Below are 27916 nucleotides of genomic sequence, written 5' to 3'. Positions count from 1 at the left end.
TTTATAATTATGATTTTTAAACATAATTTGTTAATTGGAGCTACCTTATTCTTTTTAAATAGGACTGCCTAAAAAAAAATCCAAGCGTCATAGTAAATCACGTGACATTGCTCTCCTCTTATTGGTCAGCGGCGCGTTGACGCGAGTGCGTGAACCGGAATAAAGCGTGGAAAACAAGCGTGAGTAAAACACCGCAAAAACAAAAAAGCAGCGAAACTAGATCATTTTTCGTAGTTGTCTGCGACAGCTACATGTACTGCTGCACGTTAGTAAATAGCCGAGTGCCGTTGAAGAGCTTTTATTAAAAGGAGATGAGATGAAACATCTGTTTCATGTGGCGACTGCTGATTGTGATGACACGTGGCCTTCAGATTAACATACCCGTTTTCATTTTTTAATTTTTTTTAAAGAGGGACTTTCTTACTATTGGGGTTGGCAAGTGCAAATTGTTTTAATTGGCGCTAGAAAGATTTATGACGGTACATTATAGCAAACTTGGGCTAACGAGAACAACGAATGTGCGCGCACGCGTTAGCGTGTGTGTGTGTGTGTGTGTGTGTGGAGGGGGGGGGGCAGCATGAGTGTATTATACTGCTCCCTGGTGGCCAAGTCACGCAAACCAGAAAGAGTCGCAATAAATTAATGATGCACACAAAATGTTTAATTCGTTACATTTTATTTAATTATTTTAGTATTATATGAGTTATACAACGTTTTCAACACTGTACTATATAATCATTTATTCTGTATATAATTCTGTCAGGAGTTTTTTTTTTTTAAGACAATTGAATTTCTCATCTTTGTGAAAAAAACCCCCCAAAAAGCAGATTAGGATCACCTTTCCTTTCTCCTTCATTTCCCTGCACTAATCCCACCATCTGAACTCTCCTCCTCCTCCTCCTCCTTCTGCGGGCCGCCTTATCTGAAGTATGTCCCAGGAGGTCGGAGCGGCTCCTGTTCCCTTCCCGGAGGAGCCGGGCCTGAACTAATCGTCAGCGAGAAAGAAGAGAGGAGAGAAGGAGAGCACGTCTGTGTTCCAGGTTGGTTTATCAGCATGGCGCCCGGGCCTGTCCTGACAGATAAATAGCATGAAAAACGCCCCGCGTCCAAGCCTGCTACAATGGACTCAAATCAGCAAATCACTGCCGGACAACAGCGCCTCAATGACAACAACACTGACCTTTAAGGCTTGGATTATTACTTATCAAGCCTGTATTGCTGTTTTAGCCCCCAAACAGTGAGCAGAATGCTATTACGCCTTCCATCTGGGTCATTTGTGTTGTTATACAGACTTGCGAATGTTGGCATTAACTAATTGATTTCATTTACGGGCAACGTTGGTGGGCTCAAGTGGCTTATGCTTTGGCTACGATGGTATGACAATGCTCTCTTTGCGATTTGCATTATAGAATCCGTCTCGCAAAAATGAGAAGGAGATTTTCGTCTGTCAGATCCTTTACAAAAAAAAATATTTAAATCAATTAAGAAATAAATGTGAAAAAAAATGAAGTGCTTTGAAAAAGGGAGATTATGAAAAATAATAAAATACAAATAATAATAAGGGATTTCTTTTCATGAAAAATGTGGAATTCTTAAATGATTGGAATCCTTTTCAGAAATGGAATTCTTTTTAAATAAGCAATGATTAAAGTCTGAGATTCATTTGTGTACAAGAAACAGAATCACTGAATTTGGAAAAAAAAATATTATGGATTTGTAAAAAAAAAAAAAAATCCTTTCAATTTAGGACTGGTTGAAAACTTATTCCAGAAATGTGAGGAGTAACAAAGACACACGCAATTATTTGGGTCTAGAAAATGTCATTTACTTGACAATCCTCATTAAGAAGCAAAGGGCAAAAAGGGACAGGTCACACATACATAATGTACATCCATATTTCAACAACATACCTCATCATGTCCATAGATATCATAATTGCACTTAATAATTATAGAGACACTTTTTTTTCCAGCCCCTATAAAAATCAACATAAATAAATATAATACAAGCAGTGCAGACACACAAGCAAGTACCCGCCGTGATGTTTTCGCCCCAACATTCCAGAGTTGTGGAGAAGAAAACACAAAATTCGGTACGCCTGCACAGTCGAATGAGATTCAACACAAGAGCGGTACCGATTCAAATGTCAGGACAAATCTTGATACTTTTCAAATGCAGTTCTTGTATTGGATTTAAATTCGGATCCCAATATGTCCAGTGAATGTTTGGCTCTTAAAATGACCACAAAAAAAAAAAGAAAATCAGGTCAAAACACAATCAAAGGGCAAATTCTGCTTTTCCTGACCTGCAGCGGACAACATTAAAATCAACTAAGACGTTAAAACGTGAGCCAATATTTATCATACTCTAGATAAAAGCTTTACTCATCGGTAATGTGTGACACAAAAAAATATTCACATCTTCATACAGTAAGCACAAGAATCATATTGGAGAAGCCTGAGTGTTGATGATTCTCAAGGAGTGGACAAGCAGATTCAAGTACAGTAACTATTTGTTGATTATTATTATTATTATTATTATGGCAGATAACGCTCAGTGTAAGTGGAGGAGTCAGCGTCTCGGCTTATTTTCCTGCGCAGTCTTTTGACACGTGAGAACGCCGAGAATAGACGGCAAACCCTCGGAACTCGGAATTCAACCAAAGATTTCAGAGGAAAAGTCAAACATCGGATTAAGGTTTCTGAAAAGCGTGCAATGGTTAAAGTTCCTGAGGGTCTACTCAGTGATTCTCAAAATTTTCACTTGTATTTAACTTTTAAGTTGGGAACTTGTGCAATACATTTGATTTTAATCGCAATTTAAGTACAGTTTTAATATTTCTTTATTTTTGCCCAAAATTTAAGTGCAGTGTTAATATTCAACAGTGCTTAATGTTACTGTGGCTTGCAATAAAATGACACGGACTTTTTTTGGGGTGTCAAATTTGCAGGACCCTTACGCCGACTCATTTAAATTTTGGTCCTTGTGGCAGTACTTGGAGCGTGAGGAAATTTTCAAGGTGTAAAACATTTGAGAAGCACTGCGCTACGATACCGTATTGTGTTGCTGCTAACCGCTAGCTCATCCACAATGTCATGCTTTGAAGGAGTCATCGTATGCATTTTAATTTTTTTAAAAAGTCATCGCTTTCCCCGCCCTCTCTACTGCGGTCGTAACCCTGACGACTGGGGGCGGAGCTACGAGGGTTGCGACCAGACGAGCGGCTACTGTTTGTGGGGGGGAAAATGAGCTATTAAGATGGTAAAAGCACGAATTGTGTTTTCACTCGCGGAGGCAGCACTTCATGGCCAAGCCGCCCTAGCGACACTCGTCAATTAGCATAGCGGATCTCTGATTATTGATTATAATTCAGTGACTGGTTTGGTCCATAAATTGTCAGTAAATGCAAAACAAAAAAATGCTGCTGACCAGTGTTAGGGGCCAGCTTTCTAAAAAACTACAGAAACCAGACAAGATTTACTTTTGTGAAGCTGACCTCGGATGATGGCTCTAAGCAAATAATTAATTTTCAAAATAGTTGTGGATTAAATCGATGATCGATTAATGGTCGAGTCATCCATTCATTTTGACATCTATAGGAAATTGACGGTTTAAAAAAAATCTAGGGAATTATTAAAAAAAAAAAAAAAAATTGGCGTGTGAATTCCACTGAGCTCATTAAAAAATGCAAATCAAATTCAATGTTTTTTTTTTGCATGACTTCCTGAATGTTTTGGTCAAACTCCGACGCGGACGACTTAACGTTCCCGTGTTACAAACGAGGGCACATCGGAAATGAAAGCAAGTTGTTGTGGGCCGCGTCGCGTCTCATCTGTAGACTGGAAGCTGGATGTGGGCGTGATGGTGATGAGGATGAGGATGATGAGGAGGAGGAGGAGGCTGCTGCTGCTCCAGCATCTGCTGCGTCCCGGCGGCCTCGTAGCCGCGGCCCAGCATGCGCTCTTTGATGCAGGGCGGCTGGATTTCACTGATGAGGCACTCCAGAGACTGCAGACTTCTGCTGAGTGCTGCGGCGTGGCACACACTCGCGCCCGGCGGCCCGCAGCAGGCGTTTTGCTCCGTGCCGTAGACCTGAGGACCAAGACGCAAAGAAAATTCCGGAATTTTGCAAATATTCCAAATGGAAAACTCCCAATGGGAATTGATGCTCATTTAATGGGTGGGTCAACTACTCACAGATTTAACGCATATTTAAGTTCCCTAGCAAGAGCCAACTTTCAAATGAGTAAATTCTTGCTTCATTTTTATTCATTGCCATCAATTCCCATGGAACATTTGCAACTTTTGGAAATCGCACCTCTACCTGAGGATGAACAGGAACTGGAAGAGGTGGAGGATGGAAATGTGTCTGGTGGAGTCTGGGATGCGGGGGCGCCATCGCCACCTGAGAAGCGTAACATTCGCTATTGGGCGTCGCGGTGAGGCCGTCCCACAGCGGCGTGAAGAAGTGTCTGACGGAGAAGTGACCCCGCATGGGCGGATGCACCCCGTAGGAGGACGACGCCAAAGGCAGGCAGCTTTCGGGAGATTGTCCCAAGCCGGAGTCGGCCACGCCGAGGTTGTACATCCTCGCTGTTCCCTGCCGGTACACCTGATGCCGCCGCTGCCACGCGGCGTAGTCCGCTTGGGCCACGCGGGCAGCACTCTGCGTGGGGACCACCGCCCCGCTGAATGCCATGCTACTTTGCGGCGGGGGGACGCCGGCGCCAAAGTCCGAGTGCGCCACGGCCGCCACGGCCTGCACAGAGGGGCTGGCCCTGGCCTGGCCCCCCGGCGGGGGGACTCTGTTCAGCTGCCTCATCAGGCTCTGAACCTCCGCCAGCTCGGCGTGAGGGAGCAGGCTGCGATCTCCGGAGGGCATCCCGCCACCGGAACAAAGCGTCTCCACGGGAACGTCGGGCTTCCGCGAGTTTAAGTGATAGGCCTTGTGCCCGTGCCTGACGGTGTAGCCGCTATTGGCTGGATTTTTATACGGCGTCGGACAAGCCTGGCCGTGTATCTCTTTAGTCCTTTTCCCCTCCGAGTTCTTGACCACAGCCTTCACTGCCGCCGCCTTGCCGATGGCCAACAAGCCCCGGTAGCCTCCGGCGTAGGGCTGCGAGTAGGGGCTGTAGCCGTGGCCCGTGGTGTCCAAGCCATTCACAGTCTTGCTCAGCTGTTTGTGTTGCGGCACCCGGATGTCAGAGGGAAAGATCTTGATGCACAGCGGGTTGCTGGCCGTCTTCTTGGCGAAGGCGTCCAACTCGGCGGGAGACGGGTACCGAGAATCCGCCGAGGGTGGCTCGCCTGCGAATGAAGGGAGACGAGAAACAAGCGATTGGAGCCAGATTTGAACGAATGGAGCTTGACTCGACTCATTCCTGCCCCGCCTTCACGTCGCCGAACAAAGTCCAACGTGCTCGAGACGTGCGCTCCACGAACGTGCACGGTAAACAAGTCGGCTGCTACGTTGTCCACACGGCTTACTCGCAAAGTCAAAATGCGGTGGCAATTCATTTTTGCTGAGCGCCGTCCAATTCTTCTTTTTAACTTTTGTTGCTCAGCGGAAGTAAGTATTCCGGCAGAGAAAACAATTCTGTGGGACGCTGCGTGTGTGCCAAGGCTAGAATAGTTTTCGATTTATCATCAGTTAGTTTCCCCATTGTGGGACTAATAAAGGACATCTTTTTATCTTTTATCAAATTTTTCCTTTTGATTTTTTTCAAACTTGAGTTTTTACTTTAAGTATTTACAGTGAATTTGATCGTTTTAATAATTATTCTTTTGAAAATACTTCATTTTGGTTTAGTTTTCAGTAGTTTTAGTTTTAGCTTTAGTTTTACAATTTGCAGTTCTTCAATTTACTTTAATTTCATTCACAAAGACATTTTTTCAATGACCATTTCTAGTTTTTCAACAGACGGCGCCAGCAAGTTCCATCTACAGTACTTTCCCAAATCTTTTGAAGCTTTTATGGATCACAAACCGAACGATTGGCTGGCAGCCGGTCCACGGTCTCCCAAAAACTGCTGGGATGGGCTGCAGCGATTAAGAACAAGCGCGATGGAAAATGGATGCTGAGCTCAAACCGCGACCAAAAATGTCGGCCACGGATCGGCAAGACCGACCCGTGATTGAATCGCGAGTCGACAGCGGGACAAACGGCGACTGGATTTAAATGTCATTAGCCGGGTAATTTCAAGGCTGCTTAACGCCAAGCGACGGCATAAAGGTTGAAAAAGGTGGCCCCGTTTAAAACAAGAAATTGCAGCCGGCTTGCAGAGTGTCGCTTTTATTAAAGTGGATGCCAGTCAGCTGGGATGAGACGACTGTGATCTGCAATGAAAGTAAAAACTACACTTCATTTAATTCTCAATAACAAAACCAATTCCAGCTTTGCGGGGGCGAGCGAGCTTGCTCCCGTCTGAAATTGATTCGGGAGTTTATTTCATTTCAGGCCCACGGTGAGTGCGAATCGTCCCCCCCACCCCCGGCCCTCCTACCACCCACCACGACTGAAAATGATTCAATCGACACGATCCTTCCCATGAAAGAAAGAAATTGGGTGTTTAAAATGGAGGGAAGAAGGCGGCGAGTGTTCAATCCAGGAGGGAATTCTACAGAAACACCACAAAGCAAAACATTGCTTACTTAGTATGTGGAGCACTACTACCAAAAACAATAACATCCGCCACGTCGAGAGAGACTTTAATACTCGTGGAATCTCTATACTGGAACACAATCCGTTTATGAAGACTGGTTGCTGGTTTTTAACAAGGAGGAAAAAAAACAAAAAATAAATGGAAATCACAGCAGGCTCACTGCCGCCATCGTGAAACGTGCACGGCGGGCCGTCGAATTACGACGGAGTTGTGTTCCTAACGCATTGGAATTTGCCAGAATGTGCCTCACTCTCCTCCTTCGTAGGTCAAATGCATGTTCTGTTGGCTTTAGGTCTGGGGATGGATTTTTATCCAATTGTAGAGTTCAGGCTTAGCAAAGGTGTAGTATTTGGTCTTGAAGTTGAATTTCAAATTGTGCGACATGAGAGTGTAAAAAAGTTTCCTTGCATTTCTTTGTCAAATCTGTTGACTTGTAAAAAAATTGGGTTCAAATAATCCTTTATTGGTTGTATGATAATCCTCAACCGGATGCAAAAACATGTGTAAGCCTTGCCAAATAACGGAATATTTATGAACAAAAAGCATAAAAGTGTTCACATGGGCTGATTGAGGGGTGGACGCGCAACGATGCATTTAAAGCAAAATTGCGGAAAAGTGCTCTATTTTCCATGCCGGATAATGTTGGCCAATTACGAGACACGGCTAATTTAGTGAGGAGAAAATCAAAAGACGTGGAAATGTCGCCGTGTGTGTGGAGCATGCACGCCTTGGCGGGGTGTCTGGTTTTGTTAGGCCAGAGATTAGAGCGCTGTCAGAGCCGCCCAGACACAACGCAGCTGCACTTCCCACTGTGGCTGCATGGCCGCGCTACGATGGAAAGCTCGTTAGTTAATAGGCACGCCTACCGGCAGCTCCACCGCCACCCACTGCCTCCTCCTCCTGGCCCCCCTGCCGCACGCACATATTTAGCAACCTGGCAATGTTCGGACAGGGCGATATTGCCTAAAATTCAAATCGCGGGTTGCTTGAACATGTTGGTGATTAGATATATAAAGTCGAATTCTCAAACAAACAACTTGAAGCGAGCGCATTTTGACTCTTTAGCGCAGGGCTGTCAAACTCAAATACACAGTGGGCCGGAAAGTAAAAGTTGAACAAAGCCGCGGGCCAGCATTTAATTTGTTTTAAAACAATATAAATGCAGATTTTTTTTTAATTGAATTGTTTTATTATAAGTGGTTTTATTAATGCAATACAATGTTTAGTTTTTAAAATGATTATTATCATTTTGAATGTAAAATGGTATCGTCGTCATTTTATATCGCCTCGCGGGCCAAATATAATTACACGGCGGGCCAAATTTGGCCCGGGGGCCACAGTTTGACACCTATGCTTTTGAGAACTGTGGTCAAGTGATGTTATACGGTTTGCTATTTTGTCAGTTCTTGACGGCAAGAAAGTGAGAACAGACAAAGTAATACTTTTAAAAAGTATTCTTGAATAAACGCAGGAGTGTTTGAATACATTTGAATGTGTGAGATGGACAAAAGTTTTCACGTGGTCTCTCTATTTGGCGGATTTTCACAGATTACGGGCGGGTCTGGCACATGCAGCCTCACCCCCAGTTGTCCCATGAAAAGATAAATAACACCGGCGTCATTTTCCATTCATCAATCGACCAGAAGTAACGAAAACAAGACGGGAGAGCCAAGGTTCCCCCGAGCAACCAGCAAGTGTTGTCAGGTAAAGAAATGGCACGCAAAGATAATTAACAGCGCGACCTTGATCACCCAGAAACCTGCCGACCGCACGCTGCGTCACAGGCGGGGGAGAACAACAGTGTGGAAAAAAAAAACAAGCACAGCGGACGACAAATTCTGAATTATTTGACCTCCTCATGCTTGCTCCTCCCCACAGTGATTGAAGCTGATAAGATTTACAGGACTAAGTGTCACTGGATGTGCTCTCCAGATAGCAGCGGTTGCCCCCCCCCAAAATGAAGGCGTCGTGATGCCCTGTCATTGCCGAGACGCTTTCATTTGTTTATTGAACGGGACAAAAGGGTCCAAATTTGGACAATTTTCAATCAAACAAGTCATCTCGAAAGGATTCATCCATGATCAAAATTATTTTCAATCCATTAATTGTCGAAAAATGGTTACTCCTCTTGCTTTTGCACAATATAGTGTTTTTTTTTTTTGTTACGTACCAGAAAAATTGTGGCGTATTTCGGGTGGCTTGGACACATAATTGGCATTTAATTTTATTTCCTTGGGTAAAAATGATTTGAGATAGAAATAAATCACTGGGCCACAAATTAGCCACACCCCCCCTCCCCCAAATAAAAAACGTTCAGAGACTTTGCGTGTTTTCTGTAATTATCGTCAAACATATTTAGAAGCAAATCTTTGACTTCACTTTGCAGGAACTTTAATGAGGCCACTCCATTTGTTGTCTTGGCCCGTGCAACGATTGCGACGATTGCGAGTACCAAGTGGAACACTTTCACGGGCGACTCCTAATCCTGAATTCATCCTTCCATGCAATCGTCCACTTTCAAGCGCCGCCGTGCATTGTGCGCACGTTTCCAAGTTATGCAAACACGAGCACGGAAACATTCGGCCGGAGGGGTTGGGGGGCGAGGATTTGTTGCGGTGGTATGTAAATGGTCTTTCATAAGCTTTATTCCTCCCGCGAACAAACCCTCGCCATGCTTTCTGCCTCTTAAAAACAGGCTAATCTTTTTCCCGTGGTCACACTTGAAGCCTACACCACCACCCCCCCCCACCTCCAGATTAGAGCGGATACCTCATTGTTTGGGAGCAGTTAAGAGTTAATCACTGATTTACGGGCAAAACAAGCCCCTTGCACGACCTCCAGCTGTTACCCGGAGGAGACGCTTAGCGCCGAGGGCCCGCTGGATCCGCCGATTCTCATGCGAGATAACGCTGGCGTTCATGCATTATTCCGCGATAATAATTTCCCCAACACCAGCGCCGCTCTTTTGGATTTCACGCCGAATCCTTTGCTGTGATAACAAGAGAGCCGAGCAGAATGCGACTCGGCGCGTACTTAATTACAGCTCGCCGCACTTAGCGCGTCGTGATATTTAACGGAACAGCCCCGGACCGAGCGCCGCGCATCTTTGAACGTGTTAAAAAGCAAACCTGGAAGGGTCGCCATGACAACCTAGCCGATGCACATTTGGCCCAGTGAGTCCAGTCATGAGAACCTAGTAATTAATTGGTCTTCCCTCCAGTCGTATTTTGTTTGCTGCATCACAGTCAGCACCTCAACCTGTCAATGCTGAGCTCGGCTAGCAGTGAACAACGGACCCTCGCACCCCCCTCTGTCCGTTGGGGGTGCGCCAGATGGAAAACTGTGAGCAAACAGCATTCCCCCGCTATGTCGCGGTTCATCGTTTGAGCAACCGCTCGATTATGCTTTGGAATTTTTGAAATCATGGATTCTGACTTTGATTCGTTGAGTAATTGGATCGAAATGCTTTGGCTCTGTTTCCACAGCTTTCTTGAATCGAAAACTGATTTCAGTAGATCTGGGTTAAATTTGAAATGTAACAGCCTCAGTGTGGCACTTGTACAAGAGAATGCCGTTAGAAATATTTTCAAAATAGGGCTGAGCGATATGGCTGAAAATATAAGGAATTATTATTTGTCGATATTGATTTTTTAACCTTACCAAAATCAGAAGAACTACAAAGAGGTTGGAGATGAGCTATAATAAAACAACTACAGAGAGAAGAAAAAATACCAATCAAAATATGTTTAAATACGTTTTTGTGTACATCCATTGAATTTTTAAATAATTAATTTCATCATCTATGTATTAATATTGACCATCGCCATTTCCAAATTTAGGAAAAGTAATCTAATTTCAACATGAAAATTGACATTACTGTTTTTTTTTTTTTTACTGTTGCCAAAATTGCCTCGAACCGTACGTAAGGGTGAAATTAAATCTAAACTAGAGCCTGAGTAGCTTCCTTGATGTTGGAATGCATTAATATTAATCTGCTGTAGGGCTGCTTGTTCACATTTCCCCTGTGGTCGCCGTAGATGACGAGAGAGGAAAGGGGAAATGGAAAAAGCAGACGCGGCGGCATGTTGACACGCTCCTTGGATGTCCCTCACACTAACTCGCTATTTATGACACGTATTCCATAAACGCGCCGCAATAAAAATATCCAGCAAATCCTCACTGCTCCCGGGGTTAGGGGCCATGTCCTGGCGCGAAGAGCAAAAATATCTTCATTTCAAACGGCCTTCATTTCGAATAATCATAATAATAAATTGGTGATACGAGGCGGATTTGTTCCATGACCTCGCTCAGATCGCAAATAATTTTCATTTTTAAAATGTTTTCATTTGCTCGTGTAGCTGCAACAGGACTGAGCCAAACACATGAAAATAAATATAAATAAAAAATAAAAAAAAACGAAAGAAAAAGTGTACGGTTGATATTTGCGGATGAATCCAATTATTTGATGATTTATTGAGTTTTGCTGACACACAAACACAAAAAAATAATCATTAAGTAAATAGTGCGTTGATCAAAAATGTTTCTTCCTCAATTATCCTCCAATTCTGGAATGACCAAGATGCATTTTTCATTTAATAGGTTATTTAAATTTGCAAGTAGGCGAAGGTTTACTGTGCTCCCAATCACCCCATTTTTCTCTCCGTTGCATCGCGGCGAATGCATGCGGCATGACCTCGGGCTTGAACACTTAGCCGTGTGTGCGCGTGCGTGTGCGTGTGAGGGGGTGTGGGTGTGTGTGTGTGTACACACGCTCCAGGAGGCTCCTCAGCGCCCATGTCAGTCCTCATTTGTTTCTGTGGCGCTCGGCCCAGCGTGGGCAAAGTTTCCCTCCTCTAAACCGGGTCCGGGCAAGGCCAGCAGCACGGGGGGAGTGTGAGGGACAAGAGCGGGCGAGGGAGGATGGTGGGGTGGGGTTTTTTTTTGCATTTTCAGGCCTGGCTTTCAATAATAATATAATATAATATAATATAATATAATAATATAATAATATAATATAATAATATAATATAATATAATATAATATAATATAATATAATATAATATTCCCTTTATTAGTCCCACAATGGGGAAATTTGAGATTCGAACCCAGGCCTCGTGGGGAGACTGGGTCCTGAACGCGGCGCCTTAGACCACTCGGCCATCCAAGTCGAGATAAGAGAGCGGGTCGTTCATTCACTGCCGATCGCATAATTCCTTCCAGTGGTTTCACAGAAATAGGCCTCTTGGGCTCGCCAGCTTTCATGTCCGCTCCCTTTCCATTTATTGACAGCTAAAAATGGAAATGGCTTTGAAAAGCGCAGCGAAAGGATGTCCCCATTTAACTGGATCCAACAAGGACTCATTTAGTGAGGAGGCCACACAGAGCGAGCGCCCGCCGCCATGCTCGCGCTTGAAATGTCAGCCTGGCCGCCGCGGGGGAGCAGCGCGCAACCCCGGGGAGGGGGGGGGGCATGCACGTCCCCGCAGGTAAACAGGATGAGAACGCCAACCACCACCACCAACACCCCCTCCCCACCCTCATCTATTCAGCCCCGAGGCCAGCCGGGCCCTTCTGTTCCAACGTTTAGCAGACAAGCTCTCCACTGATTCCCAATTAATATTTCATAACAGGAAAGGCAGAGACTTCACCGAGGGAAAGGGAGAAATGGGAGCGAAGAAGGGAGGCGAAAGTCTCTTTACTCCAATTGAAGCCGTTACATCAGAGCTTTTATGGCTCTTTTAATAGGTTCCGTGACCTCAGGAAGCATGAAAGTGGAACTCAACGAGGTCTAATTACCTCAAATGAAGCACAAACACTGAGCGGAGGATTCAAACAATGGGCAATTATTCATCGGGGAAATACACCAGGACAGTATAGCCTCATGACTAGCGGTGGCAAAAGTACGTACGTACGTACACTCACTACGGTGGCGTCTTGACTTTTTTCAGCGCGCTGATATATTACTTTGTATTGTAAGCCAACATGGAAGTACCACATTCCTGCCGACACGCTGGTTCCTAATGTCCACTTCCTCCAGTGGCGAGAATCTATCCCACCAGGTCATCACAAGGCTAGCCGCGTGCTTGCCGCCAGCTAGCCGCGTAAGCTAACATGCTTCAAGGGCTCCTTTCGGTCCACATACGATCGTCTGTGATGTCAAGCCCCTCGCTTAGGAATTGAAAAGCCGTTTTGTAAATCGTGGTCATCCAAGGAAGATGGATTTTTGAGGCATAGGCATAGCTAGGTAGCTAACTGCACGCTGGGATGGGAGAAATAGTAACTCACGTTAATTGCGCTAGATGGCAGAATGGCGTCATTGGACACGGTTTTAGCCACACACACAAAAAAACTAACAAAAAAAAAATCAGTTTAATACAATATCTCCACAAATCTCTACTTCATACTGCCTGTCTGTATATATTCCGCAATTATCTTCAAAAGGTCTTCTTTAGGTTGAGTCACTCAAGTCATTATATTTCAGGGTCAAAGAATGACATTCAAGGATTTTCTTTTATTGCTATCAAGTGTCACAAAGTTTCAGATTTTGTCCTGAAGTGTTAAAAAACACCAAAAGAGAGAAACTCTGTAACTCGGACTCACCTTTGCGAGTGCGCGGCGGCGGCGGCAGCGGCGGCGATAGCAGCAACGGCGGTGTCAGGACATCCAGGCTTTTAGGCACGCAGGTCAAATGTTGCGACGACAGGTTCTGCCGTCTTTGAATGCAGGCCAGCATGATGGCGCTTCACGGCTGCACACAGCCTGGGCGGACCCGCTAAGGGGGTAGAAAAACAATCGGGATCTTAACACAGGAAATCTGGCTCGAACATTTTTAGGAGACAGTAGGGATTTTGTGCACGGGGGAGTTGGAAACGGTGCTGAGAGCGGTCTGTGTGGCCAGCGCCAACGCATTTCGAACTTTTTAGCTCATTGGGAGTTAGGTTATTTTTTTGGGGGTTGTCAAACTTTGACAGGCTCTGCCATTATTGTTATCCACGACTGTTAGAGGTCATAATTCCAGTGCGGTCCAAAAGCGCAGACTGAGCAGCACAATGATCGTCACGCAAAATGTTTACGGTCCGGACTTGAAGGAATAATATCAACATTTCCCTTCCAGGCTGGACTTGAAAAGCAGCGTGGCATGTGGGAGGAAGGCGTTCCTCTGCCTGTGAGTGGAGCAGAGCAGTGACAGCTGCTCTGCATCTGAAGCTGTTCCTGCGCCTGGAGACGGTGCTGCGCCGTTGATGCTGTGACTGTGATGGACAGAAGCGTCTGCCTTTCTGCCAAAAATCACAAAATGTCCAACTCGACAAGACCCTGCTCAGCTCTTCCAGACGGTCCGCATTTGTCGGTATGCACTTTAAAAAAATATATTTATATCATTTATTGTAAATTATTTTTGCGGAACCTTAAATTATGGCTCGGTGGTCCCTGGTCCGCAGTTTGAGAATCACCGGATTTTACGGCAGTAACACAAAATCCAGGTGCGGTTGCTGCCCTTCCCCCCCACGCCGACAAACACCCACCCAAGTCGTCACCGTAAACATGCGAAGTGGACTAGAGACTCCATGTCGAAATGTTAAAAGATTCCCTCCATTTGGGAGTGCCAGGAAAGGGGAAGGGAGCAAGACGGAGAAAGGCTATCTCCAGGGAATTCCCAGTTACTGGCAGACAATGAGACGTGAATGTTTCATTATGACCATAATTTGAAGCTGGGACGGGGGGGGGGGGGGGGGGTCAGAGAGAATACAACAAGGTGGCCATTATAATTGAACCAAGAATGTGCATGGCGTCAATCAGTACAAGCGATGACATTTTGCCATGGAAATTGAAATGGGTTCATGAATAAGTATTTGCTCACCGCTAACAAGTTTGGAACATCACATCGAATGTTTCAGCGTGCGGGAAAGCGCTTCGCACGACGACGACTGCGCTTCATGCTAACACTCGCTAGCATTGTCGAAAATTGCACTCGGCACATTTCCCAACACTGGGCCAACTCCCATTTCCATTCCCATAAAAAAAATAGAAAATGAGGTTCAGAGATTGATAGAGTAAGACAAAGTACTGGAAGTCGTGATGTTTATCCAGTGCATTGATGTTCATATCGACAATGTTACATTCATGAAATAAAGTAAACATTTCCATGTACAGCAAATCAAGATTAAGAATAATTGTTGTAGAATTACAATTAAAAAATATATTTTTGTGACAAAGATTAATTCATTGCTTGTGTTGCAAATACAAAAGGATCTTAAAAAATTGCACATTAAATCACAATTACAAAATTGAGATTAGGGGGTAATCACCATGAGATTGTTTCACAAAATTATTCAGGCCTTGCAGCCATTTTGCGGGCTCTGTATGTAGCACGGGCTTGCTCCGTTGCTCCGACATCCTCCCTAATAGGGTCAATGGGCGTCCTTCCTGTTACAATAACATTACGGTCACGACTTCCAAGTGGGTCCTCTTCAATCAGCAGATAATCTGCGCTGGATATATGATGCCAGAGGTTGGAGAGCAGAAGTCTGGCGTCTTCACGCTTCCTCACAAAGAACCCCCACTCCCACCCCCACCCCCCCACCCCCAACTCTCGCCGGCGCCACATATAAGAGGTCTCTCGAATTCACCATTTTATACCTTTTACAGAAGTAAATTTAAAAAAAAAAAAAGGAAATAAAAAAAAGTTTTAATTAAAAACAAAAGTTGGATATTTTTCCGATAAAAATCATAGAAATTCATACCCTTTAAAAAATTAATGAGTTGCTGTCGCCTTGTCAGAAATCTGTGTAGCCCCAGTTAAGCCACTGCAGCATTTTATTTGATATTGTAAAATTATAAATATATATTAGAAATATAAATTATTTTCTCAGACGCACTATGTATCGGTCAAGCCCCCCCCCCCTGTAGCCCAGGAAAGAAAAAAAATCAGGGAGCCATGTCTGAGGGGGAAAAAATACATTTTTTTAAAATACAAAGTTATATTTTCTTTATTTTCTCCTCCACCTCATTTACGAGGTCTCCTGAGTTCAGCGTAAGACTCTTTCTTCTGTCATGCATAAGGAGGAAAAGCCCCCGAAAGTTTAAGGTGCACGGGCGACTAATCTTCATCCGTCTCCAGTGACATCCGTCGAGGGGATAAGCGGCACAATGAGGCCCGGAGAAGGCTCACCGGGGGCGATAAAGACCGTGTGCTTTGCCGTCCATCTGCCGTCCCCTACGGTGTTTCTGATAAGGACGCTTTGGCAGTCATTTGGATTTTTTCTATCTATCTTTTCCCCGCATGGATTATGAGATGGCACTTTGTGGGACGATAACAAGGTCAGGAGGCGAGCAGTAAGGGGGTGCTTTTAAATAGTGGCTGTAATAAGCTTTAAATGTTAACTAAATTTTGATGACAAAAAAAAAAAAAATTTTTTAAATCTAGCCGGCGGCTATTAATGTGTCGTCAAACTGGCAGTACGAAAGCTGCTGACAATCTAATTGCTTTTTGCTGAGATAACCAAAATAGCAGTTGAGCACGATCCGCCGCCAGTGTTGGCGCGTTCCGCAAGCCGCAGCGTGCGCCTTGGCAACAACGAAGCATTGGATGGCAACGAACGGCCCTTATTGTGAAGCCGCACACAATTGGACTTTCTAACTGCCATTTAGCCTTAATTGCAAACAGAAAAACTTGTCATTAAATGTACCGATTCAAGACAAACAACAAGCAAAATCGAAAAAAAAAAATGTGTTAGACGGAGGCTAGATAATAAGTCTGTGAAAGAATCATCGACGACAGTGCAGTTTAGTTAAATTTTCTCCACAACAAGTGGCAGCGTTGCACTTAGTGAGCTATACTTCAAAAAAGAGGCGCCAAGTTGCCACACTCGGTTGAAGTTTACAGTCAAACTACAAGAGAACTGCATGTTTCATATTTAAAACAACCACATCACTTTGACTAGCTGCTAGCTTATTGCTACATAGCACGAAATGCCATAGACAGGCTAATGAATAGCATCTATATTGCAAAACAAAAACATTAGATGCCACAATATGAACCGTATTTTCAATACATTTTACACTTGCAATTTCTTTTCTGTGTTTAAATTTGAAATTAAAACTATACAGAAACAAACATTTATGTGTCATATCCCGCCCACAACACACATGCATTCACAGTACGGCGTTATGCTAAATCCCTAAGCAACAGCCTCTAAAAAAAAAAAAAACCTCTTGCCCTAGGCTCATCGGTACGATTCCTGAGAAAATTAGTCAAAGTTGGGAGGGTTGGGGTTGTGCGGGGTCAAAAGAGCTCAGGTAAATTATGCAAGAAGCAGTGCATCTGTCTGACACGGCAGGCTCACCTGTGGCCCCCAGAGACCCTATGGGGGGTCACGGCGAATAGGGCAGCTAATTGCTAATCCGAGATGTGCGCCACGCTCACTCCGGAAGCTCGCTTAATGATTAGATGATAAGGGTGTGGGGGGGGGGATGGAGTTGAGATGAGGCTTTTCACTCGCGGGCTGCATTAGCATATGAGTGCTATGCTAATGTTCTACTGCAAAAAAAAAAAAAAGGACACGAAAAATAGGTCAATTTAGTTGGAAGATTAACATGGTGGATGAATTGCATTCTTATTATGCTAATGAATTGTACACTCTTAACTATCATCATGTGTTTTATTTGTTTTTATCAAGTATTAAAAAACAAGTTAACCACTGTTAAAAGTAAAAAGGAACAAACGTGAAGTCCATCCAAGCGTTTTCTACGGTACTAGTCCTCATTAGTCACAAGTAACCTGGAGTCTATCCAAGCTGATTTTTGGTGAGAGAAGTGGACTACAACCTGGGACTGGTCGCCAGCCGATCTCAGTCGTATGTAGACAAACGAGCATTCTACCTCACATTCACACTTTTGGACAACAAAAAGTTCACCAAAAATGGACAAAAAAATGTTTCTCTCTGATCAGCATCAGCCTAAAAAAAAAATCATTGGCTTCAGTCAAGCCCTTGTTGAAACCATATATGCATATATGATTGCAAAACAATTTAATATCATTTCAAACTTAGATTGTAATATTATAACATAAGACAAAAAAGAAAAAAAGCTCATTTAGTTGTAAGTAAACGACTAACAATGAGCCACGGCGGCGCGATCGATGAATAACAAGCTTCTTATTGTGTAATGAATTGCTTATTATGTATGGAAGCGCTGCAGGATGCTGTCTTCATAATGGGAGGCAGCAGACACGTAGTTTGACACACACTGACTGAAATAGACGGCAGTGCAGCTGCTGGATTCACCCCCCCTTAGACCCCTCATACATTTTTAATAGAATCTATTACTTCGGGATTAGCCGATAAGAGCCGGCCTTCTTAAATTCTATAATAGTTTGCATAATTGCTATCAGCGCGCCCTAGAAGAGCCGCCGATTTCTCCCGTTTCTTTTTTTTTTTTTCACGTCACATTAAGGTTGGCAGTGAGGATAATCAAACGACCTGCTCTCAAGGCCCCCCATGGCTGATCATTTCCCAAAACAAACGTCTCAGACAACACGAGGACAGATGTCCGAAGCATTCGGTGGCATGTAAATCACGCTGAGCCCGAGCTGAAAAAACACTGCCGTTATTTTTCTCGGAGCTGCCGCAAAAGCCGACGTGAAGACACAATAAGAAGACGTGTTTTACATGAAGCGCCACAATGGACTTTTTTTTTTGGGAACTGGTCCACATTGCTTGCTTTGCCAAGATATGCAAATGAATCCGAAGAATCATTGCAGAATGCGGTATCAGTGTTGAACTACAGAGTGGAATGGGATGTTAAAGGAATCCAAGAGTGACATTTGCTTTGGGGTTTTTTTTGTGCTCTTTCTGAAAAGACATAAGATGGCACCAAAACCTTGTCGAAATAGGAAAGTAGCACAGTAGTGATCGTGAACGAAAATGCATCTACACCGAGATTCTGCATGGTGAACACGGACCTGCAGTGAAAATGCACCCCAAGTCTCAGCTTCCTATTTTCGACTACCAGGAAATAAAAGTTGTTGTTGGACAAGGCACTCGTAACTTTTCTGTCGACCAGATACAGAGATGATTTGTCTGGCATTTCATTAAATAGTCAAACACAAGTCAAGCGTGTGCATTCTTGGAACATAACATTCTATTTTTGTGGCGACGGGCGATTGGACTTGTGATGAATGGACGCCGTGTGTACATGTAGTCCCCCCCCCCCCCCCCCCCTAAAAGAAAAAATGGACCAATTAACTGTTATTTTTGTATCCTGAGCAAGCACACCAAACCCAAGGTAAAAGCAGCACACAGCAAGGGGTCTTATCTTATCCTCATCCCGGTGCGCTCGCCGTCGAAGGACGACGGTGACACGCTCCAACCTTTGCAAAAAGCCTTGACTTCAAAACACTAACAGATGGTAAAAATGTTGAACAGCCAGATAAGATGTCAACTTTTGATTATGCTCTTCAAACCAGATTGAGAAAGATTAAAAAAAAATTGAGTTAACAAATAGGCTGGGAAATTAATCGATTAGATTCAGTTCAAGATGATCTAGTATGAGACATTTTTCATAGAGGGAATAAATACCTGTGAGGATAGAGTATTTATTAGTAAAAGCATCATTTTCACACTCGGATTACACAAATCAAGTACTATTGTTGCGTGTGTCGTCAATAGCTCATAAGTGACGTAGGGGAAAAAACATGCGTGGTTTGGAGGCAAGCGCCGTTCCTCAATCGGTGTACCCGGAAGTGTACGCTTTGTGTTCAGTTAGTTAAACTAATCATACATTCAGCAGTACCCTTAATGAAGCCCAACACCTCTATCACGCATGGCAACAAAGGAAGACAATGTCGCCCAAGCTCGCTAGCTAGCTCGCTAGATCGCTAGCTCGCTCGCTAGCTAGCTTAGCTATAAAATGTGGCTGCTCCCAGCCAGCAACGAGGATTTGATTTGTACACCAATAAGCTCAATAACCAACCATGATTCTACCTTTTAGGAGTTAAAGGTAGCACGCGTTGTACTTTCCAGTTCAACAGAGTTATTCTAATAAGTGAATGTTTTGCATTTTAATCCAATTGGATTTGTCACCTGTTGCACTCCGATTTGAACATGAGTCAGATTTTGGTTGCATGTCAGAGCTGCAATCTTTATATGATGTATTTGCATCATTTTGGGGATTGCGATCAGCTGATCTCTTCAAATAAAAGCAATCTTCTTCACCAATCTGTTCTCTCTCTGCAGAGGTATGAAAAAGTCAGACACTGTCCTCTTCTGCTGTGAGATGAGTAATAGTGTTTGCATTTTTTATTTTTCGAGAACTACTTCATGTGCAGTTAAAATAACCCCTTTGTTCAACATTTTACAGGAAGACAAGATTGGAAGATCGTAAGGTGTTGGTTACGGGAAAAAAACGAAAAACAGGATGGCCAAAAACCGGGATCGGCAGGTCAGGCGTTTTAAAGATGGAGATCAACGAGAAAATTGTGATTGACGCACCCCTAATTTGCTAAAACCACGATTATCGGCGCTAAGCATGTCAATGGTGTTTTGCAACGTTGTGAGCACGAAGCTAAGCAGACGTTTCCCAAGGCAAAGCTCTGTGATGATCAAACCTTGAGTGGTATCAGGATAAAAGTAATAATGTCAGAAGGGGGAAAAACTTGTTTTGAATATTATAAAAAAATAAATAATATTATCGTTAATCACCAACAACATGATTGCATTTTAATCCCACATCGCCGAGGCCCGACAACAATAATACTAAACGTGTCTTCGTCTGTCCTCAGGCCGCTTCCAGTTTACTGCTTCTCTGTGAAAGGTCAACGATTCGCTCAAATCATTAAAATCCGAGCAGCCCGTGCATGTAATGCTCCCTGTGGGCGATAACCTTATGATAACCTCATGGAACGTTTTAGAGAGAGGAGGGTGAGGTGGGGGGGGGGGGGGGGGGTCGGGTCACTGACCCACACTACCAACCCAGGCAGGGGACTGCAGAGTTCCTTGAGCGAGTGGCGAATCGTAATGCCTTCACTCGTAATTTGACAGCCTGGATTATTAATTTGAAGTAATGGCGGGGGCACCGGCACGCAAGACGAAACAAATAAGCCTGGCGGCCCCCCCCCCCCCCGGTGGTGACCCGCGAGGGCCTCCCCTGCTCCTTAACCTCCCACCCTTAACCCCTGTTTCCCTCCCCCTGGAAAGAAAAGACTAATTAGACACATTTCAAAAGATGGCAGCCGCCTTCTAATTGCACATGGCAGCTAAAAGGTGATCACACAGGGGGCGGACATCCCAAACAAGCCGAACCACGGGTGTCAGCCGCCATTATCTAACGGAAAAGTCGCCATGCGCTCAACTCAAATGTGAAGCGGTCTAATCAGAGGGGCGGCGGCTTCATTCGCAGCGAGGAAACTTTACAATACATCCGCGCTTGACTTGTTTCTTCTTTCTTGCCTCGTAAGAGAGCAAAAAGGAAGCAGGCAGCTCAATAACAAATGGTGTCCCTCCATGCAGAAGTGGAATTACTGCTGGGCTGCGAAGGGAGATCAAGAGGGAAGCACCCCCCCCCCCCCCCCCTGCCCCTACAACTCCCCTGCCCCCCGCAGGACACCTGAACATAGTCGCTCCATATTTCACCAAGTTAATGGACAAACAATGTGCACATTGCGTCCCCAGAAAGATAATTATCATACCAGCTTGTGTAACTCAATAATGAAATCCACCTCATCCCATCTGTCTCCCTGTTTCCATTTGGCACTCATTTGGGCAAATTCCCTTGTAGGAGGTCGTCAAAGGCCTGGAATTGACATAAAATGGCTACTTCAAACTAAAATGGAAAAACTTTTTGTTCAATTTCGGCCGTGGGTTTTTGAACTTTTTTTTGTGCATCCACCAAATTTCAAACAAAAGCAAAATTATTATATTGCCCTATTTTCATTTTATACTGAAACTCATTCTTCGGTTTTCTGGCTTTAGTAAGCTGCAAACATGTAAAGCACAAAACACAACAGTCCCTAATGTGTTGTCCTTCCTTGTTCTTCAGGTAGCCGTCCTTCCACTGCAAAGAAACCAACGTGAACTGCTGGCGGCCAGATGTTGTGAAGTGTGCCGCCGCCATTTGGCAAAGAGGTTTGAAATGCACTCGTATCTCGAATGTTGCTCAGATAGCGAGACAAAAGTAAAGGAATAAGTTACAGCTCGTATCTCAAATCTTGCACATCAAGGTACTTGTATCCCAAGGCATTTTGTATTATATTGTTTCCTTTTTAATTTTGAGCTTCAGATTTAATTAAATTATTTTTAAAGGTCCTCTTTCTATGTTCTTTTTTTTTTTTTTACAAACACAAGCAATAAATGAACATGCATTACAAAAGACAGAACCCTAAAATGCCACCACCATATGGTGAGTTTTCTCGCTTTTTGAAGCCATCCGAACAAGGCAATTCCAAGAGTGCCTTTGCGCAGCCTAACTAGCATCAAGCCAATAGAAACTCTTGAGTGCTTCTGTAAAAATGACAATCTGAAAGCTTTTATGGCAACGACAACATCGTTATTAGTCACATCCTGCACATGACTCCCTATAGGTGGCAAACCAGCCCTGTAATCCCACTAAATTGCACTTTTCCTCTTCGCTGTGCAACACCCCACCTCTGCTGGTCATAAACAGGATAGGATTTCACACCTGGCCGGTAATCATCTTTTAAAAAAAGAGCCCCCTTTTTCCTTGAGCGCCTCCAGGCCAACCTTCCACCCTGTGCAGCAGGCAAGGTGCGAGCACGCCACCTCCGGCTTGCACACAATGGACACGGAAAGGAAAGGCGCTTTGAGAGAAGGGGGCTGGGGGTGGATGTGGTGGTGGGGGCGCCCCGGTGCTGAATGGGGCCGTGATAAAAACACTTCAAAGTGCTTCCCGGATCCACGGAGATGCTGCTGACACATGAGGCGCCTTTCAATAAGGGCACAAAGGCAGCGTCCATTGCACGCACATGCACGGTATGGACTGGTGGTGCTGACAGGCAAGACCAAGGGTGGGCAAACTTTCAAGTGACAGGGACACATTTGGATATTTAAACAGATGGTTGAGGTCATCGTAGACAAAATTAAGAGGGGAAAGAAAAGGAAAATTGGGCATTTGAAATATGGATAGTAGTTCAGTTTAACAATACATTAATGATTGCTTCACGCCATTTCAAAAAGTATAATTTAATAACTAACTTTAATAGTACTTAATAAATGAATACAAATGAATGACATTTTTTGGTTAGAAGTTAAACAAACAGGACGTCTCTTGAAAACTGCTGATTCTGCCCAATACCAACAATATGGAAAAATCTTTACTTTGCAAATATTTACGTAATAATCTTATTTACAATCATTTTTAACGGACCAAAGGAATCAAAACTGGAAAAAAAACACTATAACCAATTAATTAACATAAAAAAATGTGTCAAATGATTAGTTTACAACTATTGAAAAAAACAACTAATCCATTATTTAATCAGAAATCAATTTAAAACGAATATCAATTTTAATTAAGCAACATATAAAACATGTGTATTGAAATTTTATTAATCAATTATCCAATTATTTGTGGAAATATATGAATGAAAAAATGAATACAACATAGTAAATATATAATAAAATGTGTATGTATAAAATTTGTATTTATTAACAATAAAAGGAATAAATAAATTAGCATAAATTAATTCACCAAAATATTACGCCACTCTTGATCCTGAATGCTCAGTGGGCCGGATTTAATGAACGGAGCGGGCCCTCTGTGCACCCCCGGGCCATACTTTCGCCCACCTCCCAAGACCCATTTGGAGGCTAGATGCAAATTCTCGCTTGTCACGTTACAATAAAATGTGCAGCTTCTAATTGGCCGTCATTAAATCATAGCGCGCTCATAAATAAGCACTAAACACATGCCAGGCTTTTCATCAGTGTATTACAGCAAGTGTGCAAGAGTGAACATGTAATATGTCGTCCATAAAAGCGTTTTCTTACAGAGTTTTCTCTTCTCATGCGGCTTGTTTATCTTCTCCGCGGCTGGCTGGTTGGAAGTGACAGTGTATTCCTTCCCGTAGATTCCCCGATGCCATTGAACTCCTCGACGATTTTAATCCTTTCTTTCCCCTCACCCCCCGGCCCTTGTTCGCTCGTCTTGTTGCGGCTCCGCACTCCGCGGAGGTAGCGCCGGTGTTGTAGTGTGGTGGCTCCCCCGCTCGGAGCGACGTCGCTGAGGGGAAATGATGAGCTCAGTCCGGCGCTCTGGCCAAACCGGCTTGGTCCCCCGGAGCCAATCAATCAACGCTGCCTCCGCGGATATTCCCACGGTTCGGCCAATCAGGGGACGGAAGGGGAGGGTCTATGAGGTGACGTCAAGTTGTTAAACGAAGCACGTTGCTGTTTCGCGGATACGCTTAAAGGGGAAGGACGCGGAAATCAGGAGGGGGGAAAAGTGCAAAAGTTTGCGGCTGTTTTGTATCCATGTGAGCTGACATGACGTTGTTTGAGCATCAATCAATTGTTGTTGCGACCAGTCCAAATTGCATGCCCATTTTTTTTCACAAAGTCATCTTTGATGACCTAAGAGACGCTTCATTGTCCATTGGTGTGAATGTGAGTGTAAATACACTCTAAAAAGCACTGACCAAACTTTTTAGGTTATTTAACCCAAATGTTGGGTCAAATTCATAAACCACCAAATAACCCGACCCATTTTTTTTTGGTTTGCTTTGTTGCACAAAGCGAAGTGATTGTGTTTTTTCTGCAAAAAAGCACAATGTTTTGGGTCATTTTGTGGGTTACTCATTTGCACTAACTAAATCATTGAAATTTCATAGTTGATAATGTGAGTGTGAATGTGTGGTGGTTTATCTCAATCCCCCCTACGATTGATTGAAGGGAGATTTCAGCACTCCTGTAATTGTCATAAAAACAAGCACTCTGGAAATGTTTGTTTGGATAAAGATATTACAGGCCAGATGTTAGAATTTTATGGTGTCAAAAAAAGCTCTTTGTTGCAAGTTTAAAAAAATATATATATATATCTTGTTCAACCTGCGCACTGTGGATACAACATGTTATGGACTACCTTGAGTTTTTGTAGCGGCCACGAGGTTGCCAGGCAACCAGAGGACCTTCCTTGCAGGCCAGTCGCCACGCCCGGCCTTGAAATTGCCCCATACATAACATTCTTGTTTGCCTTCTTGTTGAGGGATAAATGAGAAAATCAATACCCCTCTTGTACCTGCCTCATTAAGGACACAGCTAGCAGGGCTGGCAGACGACGCTTGCTGTTGTCATACAAGTTTATTTCCTGAGTGTATTTGTTACCTTGTAAAAATGAACACAGTTTAAATAATTATTCACGACATTAATATATAGATGCTATGTGCACACTATCATAGCCAGTGTTCAATGTACGTGCATTGCAAACAACCACACAGCGTTGCCTTGGGAAAGTTCACTTAGCTTCATGGTAACAAGCAATGCAAAAGGTCATTGAAATGTTAACGGTTAGCATCGCAAGTCAGGTTAATACACAATTGATATTTGAACAGAAACTGTGGGCCAACACACGTAGACTGAAAACACTGGTCAACAGCAACTTGAAATTAAATCAAAGACGGCTTTATGTGTCCCAAAATGTGTTTTTGATGCTTCTTTTAAAAGTGTATATTTTTTTCTGGCACATCAGGGTTTTGAGATATTTTCATTTTTCGTTTTATTAAGTTTAACCTTTTAAGGCTTGCACAAAATGGATTCTACCAAGTTATAGCTGTGACGTTTCAGAAAAAAAATTGCACCTGTTGCTGAAACTAAAATGGATAGATTTATTAACGCATGTGATGTTATTGTTATTACATAGTAATTACAATAAAATTCTAATGTACTATAGAAAACAAATGCCAGATTCAGAGTGCAAACACTTCATCAAGAAAAGTTTACTTGCATCTTTGATTTGGCCAATGTAATATAACACTACTAAAAAGCATATATTCTTTATCCTCTGCAAAAAAATTTATAGCATCTCACTGAGTCACTTACAGCTGTGGTCCACACCCTTTATGGGGCTGCACAGATGTGTTTAATTTCTATATTCATCAGCACATTTATCTCAGCATTGTAACATAATCACCATTTTACAAAAAAAATGTTCACTTTGTCTAAAGTACTTTTTCAATCTCACTATTTCACGTGTGCACTGTTGCTGTTCTTCAGCGACACGGGACAGAAGGCTGTTATTGTGTTGATAAATGCTGAATGATTTCAGCATGTGAGAATGTCTCCAGGACAGGAAAGCAGGATGGACAAGTTTTAATTGAACAATAGTACAAGGCGTTGGCGACCACAAGTTGATGATTCTGAATAGATAAAGTTGAAAGGAGGATGAGTGACTGGCCTCCAGGCTTTATATGAGTGCAACTTCAAGGCCAAATGAGGATACCATCAATCCATTTTAAAACTGCTGTGTCAAAAGAATTAACCCAGATTTTGTGAAACGGCTAACCCAGCACAGGATCCAAAAGGGCCGATGCTGGGTTATTCATACCAAGCACATTTGGCTGAGTATTTGACCAAGCATGTTGGTCGTGACGTTTGCTGATTGGGTTAACCCAATACAGCGACCCAGAATTTTTGAATGTGTAAGTGAGGGAGCAGTCAGGTACGTAGACAAAAAAAGAACATTCCCATTCACATTCAAATCGATGAACACTTTGGAGCCTTCAATGAACCTACCATCCAGTCTTTGAATGTGTCGGAAAACACACGGGAAGAAACGCCACACAGGACGTCCCGATTTGACCTCTGAACCTCTAAAGTGTGAGACGGATGTGCTCACCACTAGTGCAACACGCTGTTTTTCCAGCAAGACAGACCCTCTGACCCACTGCCATGTGAGACACATGATTAAATTGTTTCTTGACAGCTCCCCCCAAGTGTCACTGGAATATGAATAGACCTGCAGATGGCAAAGCGGGTTGCCATGCCAACTCGTGTTATATTGAATGCGCAACATTGGGAATTGTTCTCCAACTTAATTACTTGTTGTTGTTGTACAGCTTTTCTGCTTGGGCACGCATGACCTTACGTGTTACAAACTGCTACCTCGCTGTGCGCAATCACAACATCTCAGTGAGGGCAGTGAATTTCCCCCAAAATGTTGGACCATTTGATGCTCATACAACAGCAAAAAGAGAAAATGATGCTCAAAATGAATCTGTTCCATCAAAAAAACTTTGTGATGTAGGATTAACTCCACATGGGGGATGATTTTTTTTTTTTACTTTGTCACCACATAAGATTAATAGAAAAAAGTGCCATTTTGGTTTGAAGCAGCCATGTTGGACAAATTCAGTAGCCTGCCCCTGAAAGTTAGAAAAAAAAAATCAGCCCCCAACACCGGTGATCAATACAAAATTGAGTGGACGTGTCTGTCATAACAGGACATACTAAAAAGTCTCAAGAACATTGCTCGAAATTGAACAGGAAGTAGGTCATCCTGACTTGAAGCAGCCGTTATGGGAAAATTCCTGAGCATTGAAAAAAGTCTGGATTTACATAAAAAAAGTATATATATATATATATATCGACAATTTTGACATTTGGTTAATCTATTTTGATGCTATCATGCCCACATGTCTCCTTGTTTTTTTAAGAGTCCTCAACAGAGCACATTGGTGAACCTGGTCATGACAACAATGAGGCGCTCCATCTGCACGTGGCAGAAGAACAAATGAACCCCTTAAAAAGCAGTATGGAGAAATCTCCTGTTTTTTTTTTTGTTGTCGTGGCAGATGACAGCAGAAGCGTTTTGATGAAAATGAGTCATTGCAGTGGTAATTTAGTAGGCGGCTGGGAGGAGGGGGCATTGGAAGGTTCATGTATAAGATAAATAAAAACGTGATTTTAACGATTGCTGAATTGCTTACTGGGCCCATGTGAACTGTGATCATCAATTGGATATGCTGTAGTGTCCCCTACTGGAAATTAAACGTACCACACATTTCTAGCAAGTGGATTGAAATGATGGTGATTTCTGCAGAATCCCCGCAAATTTGCACTCAATTTAAATGTGTTCAAATTACGTTTGAGTTTAAAGAGTTTAATTTCAACCCGTTAAATCATTAAAGTAGAAGAAATAACCCCCCTGCACCAAATGTGTAACCAAATGTACTTTGGTTGAAATGTCTACAATTAATAATTAACCTTAAAACACAATGCCTGTTCTATCAACGTGTTTTTAGTCGAGA

General features: G+C 43.3%; 1 protein-coding gene and 1 long non-coding RNA gene across 5 annotated transcripts; one reads left to right on the top strand and one right to left on the bottom strand.

The window, feature by feature from the left end:
• Positions 1-94: 94 nt before the first annotated feature.
• LOC148318883 (uncharacterized) lies at positions 95-27608 on the top strand. Of its 4 annotated transcripts, none has more exons than XR_015839823.1 (5): positions 95-179; positions 929-1040; positions 13778-14011; positions 21697-21782; positions 27335-27608. It is a non-coding gene; the product is annotated as an uncharacterized LOC148318883 (long non-coding RNA). The 4 variants fall into 4 exon arrangements; XR_015839824.1 differs by having other exon boundaries at positions 27323-27608; XR_015839825.1 differs by lacking the exons at positions 21697-21782; positions 27335-27608 and adding an exon at positions 14103-14345.
• On the bottom strand, positions 3638-23935 carry LOC148318884 (protein FAM222A). The gene is made up of 4 exons (XM_088282115.1): positions 23664-23935; positions 13264-13435; positions 4325-5307; positions 3638-4092 (listed from the first exon to the last, which is right to left on the bottom strand). The coding sequence occupies exons 2-4, from the start codon at positions 13394-13396 to the stop codon at positions 3829-3831; spliced, it is 1380 nt and encodes a 459-aa protein (XP_088138241.1). The 5' UTR covers positions 13397-13435; positions 23664-23935; the 3' UTR covers positions 3638-3828.
• Positions 27609-27916: the final 308 nt, after the last annotated feature.

Source organism: Idiotropiscis lumnitzeri, chromosome 18 (assembly GCF_059441095.1).
Source record: "Idiotropiscis lumnitzeri isolate Australia: NSW breed Sydney's pygmy pipehorse chromosome 18, RoL_Ilum_1.0, whole genome shotgun sequence".
In the NCBI taxonomy this organism is placed as follows: domain Eukaryota; kingdom Metazoa; phylum Chordata; class Actinopteri; order Syngnathiformes; family Syngnathidae; genus Idiotropiscis; species Idiotropiscis lumnitzeri.
Note: the sequence above shows the minus strand (reverse complement) of the source record. Positions and strands in the feature narration are given on the sequence as shown.